The 10478-nt window shown below is 35.4% G+C and overlaps 1 protein-coding gene and 1 pseudogene across 2 annotated transcripts; both read left to right on the forward strand.

The window, feature by feature from the left end:
• Positions 1–212: 212 nt before the first annotated feature.
• LOC144576175 (putative sugar phosphate/phosphate translocator At2g25520) lies at positions 213–2703 on the forward strand. 2 transcript variants are annotated; one of them, XM_078326467.1, is made up of 2 exons: positions 213–1508; positions 2349–2703. In XM_078326467.1, the coding sequence occupies exon 1, from the start codon at positions 440–442 to the stop codon at positions 1493–1495; it is 1056 nt and encodes a 351-aa protein (XP_078182593.1). In that variant the 5' UTR covers positions 213–439; the 3' UTR covers positions 1496–1508; positions 2349–2703. The 2 variants fall into 2 exon arrangements, with proteins under 2 accessions (XP_078182593.1, XP_078182590.1); XM_078326464.1 differs by having other exon boundaries at positions 227–1508; positions 2352–2703.
• Positions 2704–7724: 5021 nt separating this feature from the next.
• On the forward strand, positions 7725–9144 carry LOC144550336 (putative sugar phosphate/phosphate translocator At5g25400 pseudogene; annotated as a pseudogene).
• Positions 9145–10478: the final 1334 nt, after the last annotated feature.

The raw sequence follows: 10478 nt of genomic DNA on the forward strand, positions 1-10478 counted from the left end.
GATGATCGGACCGTGTCCGCAATTTCGCATGAGAAAGATTGCTTCCATGTTCAATACATCGAAGTAGGATCATAAAGATCGTGTGGTATCATACTGACAATGATCCACCTAACTTGTCACTTGTCAGTAGTCACTACAAACGTTTTGTTCTTGACACAGAAAATCTTTAAAATAAAAAATTAACCTCGCATTTTTGATTCATGTCTACCATTACGCCGTCTTTACTGAGGTAACTCCTCTACCCAAATAAAAACAAAAAGCTCTTCCACTCCGCTCGTCTCCCCCTCGCCAAACGCCCAAACCCCAGTCTTCCCACCTCTCCCCAAATCAGATCCACACCTTACGACCCCTTTCCTCTCTTTCCTCTCAGATCTCCTGTCCTCCCCTCTTCCTCAGGCTCCTCAAGGAATCTTTCACAGAAAGAGTTCCTTCTAATCCAATGGGGAAAGACAACGGCGTTGCGATGTCGGATGGCGTGCTGCGTAAGATCCTTCTATCCTACACCTATGTGGCGATCTGGATCTTTCTTTCCTTCTCCGTGATCGTCTACAACAAGTACATCCTTGACCCGAAGATGTACAACTGGCCGTTTCCGATCTCACTCACCATGATCCACATGGGCTTCTGCTCCACCCTCGCCTTCTTCATAATCCGCGTGTTTCGCCTGGTGGAGCCCCCCTCCTCTCCGGCCATGACCCGCGAGCTCTATGCCTCCTCCGTCCTCCCAATCGGTGCTCTTTACTCCCTCTCCCTTTGGTTCTCTAACTCCGCTTACATCTACCTCTCCGTCTCCTTCATCCAGATGCTCAAGGCCCTCATGCCTGTTGCAGTGTACTCCATAGGCATCCTCTTCAAGAAGGAGGCCTTCAAGACCGCCTCCATGCTCAACATGCTTTCCATCTCCTTTGGGGTTGCCATTGCAGCTTATGGGGAGGCTCGTTTTGACAGCTGGGGTGTCACTCTTCAGCTCGCCGCTGTTGCCTTCGAGGCCACCCGGCTTGTGCTCATTCAGATCCTCCTTACCTCTAAGGGCATCTCTCTCAACCCCATCACCTCTCTCTATTACATCGCGCCGTGCTGCTTTGCGTTCCTGCTTGTGCCGTGGTCATTTGTCGAGCTTCCTAGGCTCCGTGCGGCAGCAAGCTTCCAGCCTAATGTGTTGATTTTTGGCACTAATTCACTCTGTGCATTTGCACTGAACCTGGCCGTGTTTTTGCTGGTCGGGAAGACATCGGCTCTGACAATGAATGTAGCCGGTGTGGTGAAGGACTGGCTCTTGATTGCCTTTTCGTGGTCGGTGATTAGAGATACTGTCACCCCTATCAACCTGTTTGGATATGGGATTGCATTTCTCGGAGTGGCCTATTACAACCATATCAAGCTTCAAGCACTCAAGGCAAAGGAGGCTCAGAAGAAGGCACAGCAGGCGGATGAGGAGGCGGGCTCCCTTTTGCAAGAGAGGGATGGTGATAGGAAGTCAGACTCCCAGGCTTGATCTGTCCTGATTGGTTAGCTTCTTTGTCTTCAAACTGTTAAAATTTGATTTTTTTTTATGTGATTTAGTAGTTGGTTTGGCAAATCTCATTAAAATTGGGGTTTGGGGAATGTGATCTGTTAATGTAGGTCTTGAGTGACTGTTGATCTGTTAGTGGACATGACCTCATTTCATGAATTTGATGGGTATTTTCATTGATTTTATAGGTCTAAACTATGGCACAATTTGGAAATTTGATTTACATTGTGTTTTATCCACCAATCTATTGGAATGGATCAACAGATCTAGTCATTTGTCGCATGTACCTTTCTTTTGGGGTTGTCTATTGCATGGGCAGGGAATGGATGTCATTGAGTTAAAATCAACTAGAATTGATCTAAGATTAAAATTTAGCTGAAATGCTAACTGCATTGTTAAATGCTTTCTCTTTTATCATATCTTCAGCTAAGACCTGATTCCGAACAAAATTAGAATATATGAACCCTTGAATTATGAAGTCCTTTATGTGTGCTGTAGTTTTCTTGGTAACTTTGTAATGTAATGTTGGAATTTATGTAATCGATTAAAATGCAGTTCGGTTGAGTTGAAAATTATTAAAATTAGATCAGTAGAGTTAATTAAAAGTAAGAATTCCATTATGTATATGCATCTTTCTGCAAACTTTACCTTTCAAGCTGAGTTGTCTAAGATAAATCAAAATATATTTTGTATACTTGAAATTTTAAAAGAATGATGAAGAATTGCCCTTTTGGAACATAGGTCTTATTTAAAAAAAAATTATGCAAAAATTCTTTTATTTTCTGATTATAATTTATTTTGCAAAGTCTTAAATTGATTTCTGGTTTTTGTTTAGCAGGGAATACTCGCAATTTGCATACTTGAAAGATAGTGATATGGGCATCTTCAATCTTCTTCACATTGGTTCGAACAGGGATGAAAGTTGTTGGAGATCTGTTGCTATATGGTTATAATTTTAGGATTCTTTGTTACTTGTAGTCTACTTTTAAGCACCTTAATGAGTATTATTTTGTTTTCAATTTTTCATTGTGCTGCTATATGATGAAAACAGTATTACTGCATTTCGGCCTCCCCCTTTTTTTCTTCTTCAATTTATTTGTTTAAGCACCTGTCAGGATACCAAAATTTCTTGGTTGATTACTGTTCCTTATGTATAATGAGTTCATAGTTATTTACGCATGTTTCTGTTTTCTTGGTGTTATAGATTTTGGATTTGGTCATTAATGTTGGTTTTAGAGGTGTTCAGGTGGTGTCAATTAAGTACTTTAAACGGGCAAGGTATATTTAGTTGGTGTCAATTAAGCACCTGTCAATTAAGTACATCATTTGACGACTGGCCCGTTATTAATCGTTTATAATTAGAAATCATTTGGCACGTCGCTTTCAGGTCCAAAATGGGATTGATTAATGTGGTCAATTGCATCAAAAAGAAAGAATGGTACTTGTGTGAGAATATCACCTTTAATTAGTAGTGTTTGTTAAATGCTGAGAAGTTGCTTGTAGATTTGTTATGGTGGATAATTTTATTTGGGTGGGGGGGTTTCAAAATTATGTGTAATTTACGGGAGTAGAAAGGATGAATTCAAATAGTTTGACTGATCTGCCTCTCTTGAGTGATAAAATCAAACAGTAAAAAAATAAGATTTATAAGTTAATTTTAATGTATTTTTTTATCATTTTTTATCAATTGATTTTATACATAATTAATTTGAAAATTATAAAATTTTTATGCAAATATATCATTTGTGAAGTAGATCGATTTTAGTGGTTTAGATTTTTTGTTTGAAACATATATGATAAATTTTGAAGCTAAGCTCAACTTTGTGAGTTTAAAAACATGGCAGTTAACATCCTAGTTCTGCTCTTATATTTGCTCTTTCTCAAGTAATTAGGTGAAAGGAGACCGTTATGCATTTTCAGTAAGTATTTCCAATTATCCAGATACGTCACAAGGACACTATGTAGTGAGAGGATGACGCCTGCATTGATCAAATTTGTGTGCCTATAGCTATTTGATTATTTCCTAAAATACATAAAGCAACAGGTGATTATTTCCTAAAATACATAAAGGAGCTTTCGATTGTTATAGAGAGGCTGGGTAGTCTATATCGGTACATGAGAAATTTGTTAAGACTTATTTTTTCTTCAAATGGGGTACACCTTCCATCACTTCCATGTGATGTAGCCTGAAGTTCATTGATGAAGGTATTATTGGCTTTACTTTTTTTTTTTTTGTTTTTTGTCACAGCCCGTAGGCACTTATTGGCTTTACTAAGTATATGTTCCGTTCCCCTTGCCCAGATAGGGACGTTAATGTGTACATGTACCACGCAACTGTTCTATCCATCCATGTGGTAAACTGGTTCTACCATTATATTTCCTTTACTCTACTGATGGTTATTATTTCATTCAACTACTAATAGATATATATTTGCAGTTGATAGCTGCAGTTATTATTTTCAACTATTTAATGACTTAAAAGAGCTATAAAAATATGAGGTAAAGAAGGTTTCCAGTAAAAAGAAAGGTTAAAAAGAAAAGAAAAAATATCACAGCTTGCCAATCCATTCCTAATCAGGCAAAATTTGCTACTGAATCAGCGTCTTAAATTGTTATCATAGTCCAATTGTACTGAAATTTTCTTAGTGAATAACCACTAAATTTAATTAAATGTAATTAGCTCAATGAGATGCTTAGCACAATACACCAAACTAATTTTCATGGAATATATGTACGCCAGATACAGTTGGAAGATTTAATATTCTGCAATTAAACAGTTTTTTTTTTTTTTGAAAGCTTGGTAGAGGCTACCAGTTGGTAGAAAACTAAAATAAGATGTTACTCTCTGCAAATTATAAAATTGTATTTAAAACTCTTCTACTGCATGAGTCTTCTTAACCAACTGCAAATATCGGAAAATTTAACCTACAGAAGTTTCTGCTGGACGGCCAAGTGCCAACTGGCTCTTGAACTGATTGATACTAATCAAAATAAAAGCACTAGGAAGCAAAACAACAGACAAGCAGCAATCCAATGATAAATGTCTAAATCTTGGGTCTTTATATAAAGATTGTGGTTGGATGAAAATGAAAACCTCATGACTGATACCTATATTTTCAAATGTCACTCTGGACATCTCATATTCAAGTTCATACTGAAAGAATTGTCTTTTCAATAACTTGTGCAACTGGCTGTCAATTCCCTCAACAGAACAAATTGATGGTTTGTTAGATTGTTCGCCCAGCTAATTGAAAGAATTAAACGAAAATTCTTTGAGCAATCATAATTTTTTCTACAAATTTATAGTTACAAACAAGTTTTCGCATTGTGGATATTCGAATCAGCTCAGAGTTGGTCGTCTGAAACCTATCAATCTAGCACCTGTACAAAAATTGAAGGTGGAAAATTGGGCAGTTGATGCTAGAAACTTGGCAACAGATGTATTGGCATTAAACCTATCTACCAACATGCTTAGAATTTTTTTTTTTTTTAAGGTTAGCATGCTTGAACAATTTCATTAAACCAACCATACTCAACAATCACAGCGAACTATTTCTTCAATCAAACAAACATCAAATTGCTAAAATTTTACCGGAGCATTGTTATGTCTACATTATCTTTCCTTTGGATTTGTTGATTGGTTGTATTGACTGGTGATATAATGGAGGTACAATCAAGCACAATTAATAATGATAAGGTGCTGAGCCAAAATGTAATTAAAATGCTATAAACTATAATACAAAATTTTTGGAGCAAATTTCTGGTCAGCAGCAAAATAATTTTTGAGCAAATATCTGGTTAAAAGAACATTTTAAACATATGAACCATCCCATTAAATAATCGAACTATGACCTTAATTATATGTTTAATGCACCTTTCGTCTCAAGTTCTTTATTATATAATGTCGTCATTGATGTAGTAGAAGGATCAGTTGGGTAGATTAATGTAGCGTTATATAAAAATAGTATGTTTTCTTCACAAATATAAGAATTCTATAAATAATTTTAATTATGTTCTTGATGCCCTTTTCTACTGATTTCATTTGTGGAGATAAATAGCAAACATTTGAAACTGGTCAAATTTTAACCAGTTCGAGGGGTTAGCCGGGCAAAATTTAACCGATTAGGGTGGAGCCGGTTAAAATTTGACCAGTTTCAAATGTGTTCGGACCGGTAATTTTCTTACCGGAAAGAAGGTTGAAAACCAGCCAGATTTTGACCGGTTTAGTCATTTTTCGAAATCCTGCAAAAAACTGGGTAGGATTTGAAATTCATTTATTTTTTTGGATATTAATAAAAATTTCGGAGGTTTATATGTAGTCACGCTACTTGAAAACCTACCTTTGTATAAGGTTCAGAAGAAAATCTGTTACATTTGCAAGTGATGATTGGATGTATTTTACAAAATAAATATCTACTAATGCCGCCTCAGTTTGTTACATTTGCAAGTTTTGAAAAGAAAAACTTCCTTTTCAGTTTTTTGATTTATTTGTTTTAGCACACCTGTTCAGGTACTTAAATGTATTGCTTTAGTAGATTTTTATTTTGTAAAACAAGTTTATAGAAATCTATTATTGTTTCTGTTTCTTTTTTCTTTTGCAAGTTTTGGAGGTATGCATATACCATCAATTAGGTACCTGTAATTGTAAGGTCTTTTTAATTAGTTGGTGGTTCCACCCTTTGATGGCGTTATTATTTCTTTACAATCAGAAGTCTTAGTGCATTTTCTTTTCGGTCCCAAATATAGTTTAAATGCGTTTGATAACTGATATGATGTCAATTGCTTTTGATGAAATTAAGCATAATACTTAGAGATCAACAGATAAAGAAACAACGTGTTGTGCAATTTTAGTCATATTACACCAGCATTGATCGATTGTTCATGTTCAAATACATCCAACTTATTTTACAGATGTCAACATAATAAACAGGTACAGATATTAGTAGATGAAATAAATTGAATGAGTTATTTAATAGAATTAAAGAGGTTTGGTAGTATTTGGGCATTCTATATTTGCACATTGAAATTTGTTAAGATATCATTATCTTAGGATGGGGTACCTTCATTCCGATTTGATTTATGACGCAAATTCATTGATTGAGAAATTATTGGTTGTACTTGGAAATTTGTCACTTGCTAACATATGGTCCATATGGATTAATTCATGGTACACTAGTGTGCAGGTACTACAGAAGCACTGTTTCTATCCATGTGGTATACTGGTTTAACAATTATCTTTCTATCACAGACAGACATTATTTCATTCAACTACCAGTACATAAATATTAGGGTAAAGTGATCCAGTTAATATGAGGATGAAAATATTTCCAGTAAAGAAAGGTTGACACAAAATCAGAATTTACTTTTCCTTCAATATGGATGAATCGACATCTTAAGTAGCAATTAGTAAAGCTATACGGAGGGTTTGCTGCTAAACGCCGGATCTATTTTCAGTTTTTAATGGCTCCAATGAAATTAGTGGTGCAGTAATTCAGTGAATAAGGAACCTGTTGGACCAATTAGAAGATATACTCTGTTCGTAATTAAATATGATCAACCCTCCAGTATATATTATTTTGTAGTGAACCCTTTCTAATGCATTTTTCTTGTATACCAACTGCAGTTACCGTGAAACCCACCTGCAAGGTACTGTTGAAGGCCACATTGTACCAGTCAACTGATACCAGTAAAAAATAAGTCAAAACAGCTGAAGTGCACGAATTGTTGAGCGCTATAGCTTAAAATTGGTCCAAATTGGTCCAATAATTAATGGGCTTTAAGTTTGACAGCCACTGTCAACTATTAAAAAAAAATATTAATGGGCTTTAAGCTGTCAATCTGGCACATGAATATATGAAATTATCAAAATAATGAAATGGAAATGGGGGCCTTACAAAAGAAAATAGAAACATGTGCAGAAATATTGGTATTCTGTCAAGTTATGGGCCACGCAATAAAAAATAATAGTGGGCTTAAATCTGGATTGCTAACATGCCTAAGAGAAGTCATCATAATTAGAAGCACAAAACTTTTGAATTTCTTTAAACTGGGTTGATTTGAAATTAAAAGTACCAAATTTTAACACCCAAAATAAAATTATTTAATGGTGAGTTTTAGGATATCTTCACTGTCAATACTAAATCAAGAAGAGGCAATCGTAATTTTAGTCACTAATTTTAGGATCTCTCTCATGTTCCCTGCCCTGCGAATAGAGAAGCTAGAACAGATCCACCACTAAAATTCAAAACCAAATTTACATAGTACCCAACTCATCTCTTTGCCAATATCAACATTTTCATCTTTCAAATCGGCATTAACTTGCATAGAGAGATAAACAGTGATTTGATTGATACATCCTTAACAAAAAAAAGGTTGTGATGATGAAAGAAAGCAATGCAGGGGTTAGTGACAGTGTCATCCGAAAAGTGCTCCTCTCATATTTCTACGTCGCAATATGGATCTTCCTCTCCTTCTCCGTCATCGTCTACAACAAATATATTCTCGACCCGAAAATGTACAATTGGCCGTTCCCGATCTCCTTGACCATCATCCACATGGGCTTCTGTTCCTTCCTTGCCTTTGTAGCCATTCACATTTTTCGCTTCGTCGAGCTTCCTTCCTCCATGACTGGTGATTTGTACGTCTCATCAGTGCTCCCAATTGGTGCCTTGTACTCGCTTTCCCTCTGGTTCTCCAATTCAGCATACATGTACTTGTCCGTCTCGTTTATTCAAATGCTCAAAGCTTTAATGCCTGTTACCGTATACTCGATTGGGATTATGTTCAAGAAAGAGACATTTAAGTCCTCGATCATATTGAACATGCTTTCGATCTCCTTTGGTGTTGCAATTGCGGCTTATGGTGAGGCAAGATTTAACGTCACAGGTGTCAGTCTCCAGTTGGCGGCGGTTGTCTTCGAGGCCACTCGGTTAGTGCTAATCCAAATCCTCTTAACCTCTAAGGGAATCTCTCTTAACCCCATAACATCCCTTTACTATGTGGCACCTTGCTGTTTAGCCTTCCTTCTAGTGCCATGGGGGATTGTCGAGTTACCGAGGCTTCGCTCAGCTGGAAACTTCCAGCCTGATTTTGTGATTTTTGGAACCAATTCATTCTGTGCATTTGCATTAAATCTCGCTGTGTTTTTGCTCGTGGGAAAGACATCGGCATTGACAATGAACGTAGCGGGAGTGGTGAAGGATTGGTTGCTCATCGCCTTCTCTTGGTCGGTGATAAGGGATATGATCACGCCATTGAACTTGTTCGGATATGGAATTGCATTTCTCGGAGTTGCATATTACAACCATATCAAGTTACAGGCGCTTAGAGCGAAGGAGACGCAAAAGAAGGCGCAACAACAGAATGAAGAGACTGGTGCTTTGCTAGATGGTGAAAAGAAAATTAGTAATCAAGTTTAATTTCCTTTTGTTGGTTAGTATTTCATATCCTACTATAATTGTTTCATTATTTTTCTCCTTTCTGTTAAGGCAACAACTGCCTGTCCAAATCTTGATCTTATTAATGTAGTTGTTTTTTTTGTTTTATTTAACTGAATCTTCTTTTAGCAATTTAAGATAACATTTGTTCAATTAGTTACAGCACTTTTTTTTTTAATTAGTTAGAATTCTTATGTAGAGAAGATAATCAATAACACTTTTTGATATGATATTTGTTCAGTTCAGATAAAATTAAATTAAACAATGTATGGGCTACAAGTAATTGTACCAAAAATATCCTAACAATAAATCTTCAAATTTTATACTTGCACCTTGTATAGAATCATTGCGGGCCTGTTCTGCGTTACCGATGGAATAGGAATGAGATTGAATTGGCAAAATTTTTGAACTGATTTTTAATGTTCACGTGATTTTTTTTCTCACATGAACAGTACTCCACCGAACAGGCCCTGCATCTCCTGTTCATGCAAACATTAAAGTATTTAAAGTCTTTTCAGACTAGAGTACACGAGGATAAAAAAAAATGGTTATTCTAAATCAAAGATATCTAAAAAGAGGAGGGTTCAAATGCCTCCATTTTTTGTGTCTCTATCATGACTCTAATTTTAAAAATTTAATAACTTAAAATTTAAAACTTAGAAATTAAAATAAAACCGTTGGATACGATCTACATCATTTTATCTATGCACGTATAAAAAATTATGGCATTTCAATTTTGTTTTGGTTGTCAAGAGCTTATAAAAAACGTACTAATGTAGATAATTTTTAGACGTTGATTTTTCAACTTATTGATTCACATAAAAACAAAATTGAAATGTGATAATTTTTTATGAGCGCATAGAAAAAATAATATAAATCACAGTTTTATTTTGACTTTTAAGTTTTAAATTTTGAGTTATTAAAGTTTTTAAAAATAGAAACATGGTGGAGATACAAAAAATGGAGGCATTTGAATCCTCGTTTTTTTTTAGATATCTTTGATTTAGAAGAACCATTTTTTTTTTTTATCCTCATGTGGTCTAGTCCGAAAATACTTTAATTACTTTAATGTTTGCATGAACAGGAGATGCCATGATTCTATGCAAGGTCCAAGTATAACATTTGAAGATTTATTGTTAGGATATTTTTGGGAGTGAGTCTATGGTACTATGCATATTACGATTTGGCACCGTGCTACGGTTCTATATTCGAGTTTTCAAATCCTAACGGTCGATCCGAACCGTTCATCTTGTTCTCCATATTAATATGTGTTTGGAGACCAAATTTTACATTTTTTGAAAATTTTTTACTATTTTTTTAGATTTATTGAAAATCACTGTTTTTGGATGGTCCAGAATTTTCAGATCAAGTGATTTTCTAAATATCTAAAAAAATAGTAAATTTTTTTCAAAAAATGTAAAATTTGGTCTCCAAACACATATTAATATGGAGAACAAGATGAACGGTTCGGATCGACCGTTAGAATTTGAAAACTCGAATATAGAGCCGTAGCACGGTAACAACCCGTG

Source organism: Carex rostrata, chromosome 2 (assembly GCF_964058835.1).
Source record: "Carex rostrata chromosome 2, lpCarRost1.2, whole genome shotgun sequence".
Classification (NCBI taxonomy): Eukaryota; Viridiplantae; Streptophyta; class Magnoliopsida; order Poales; family Cyperaceae; genus Carex; species Carex rostrata.

Coding starts and splice junctions, on each gene's coding strand:
- LOC144576175 (XM_078326467.1), top strand. CDS start 440: ATGGGGAAAGACAACGGCGTTGCGATGTCGGATGGCGTGCTGCGTAAG.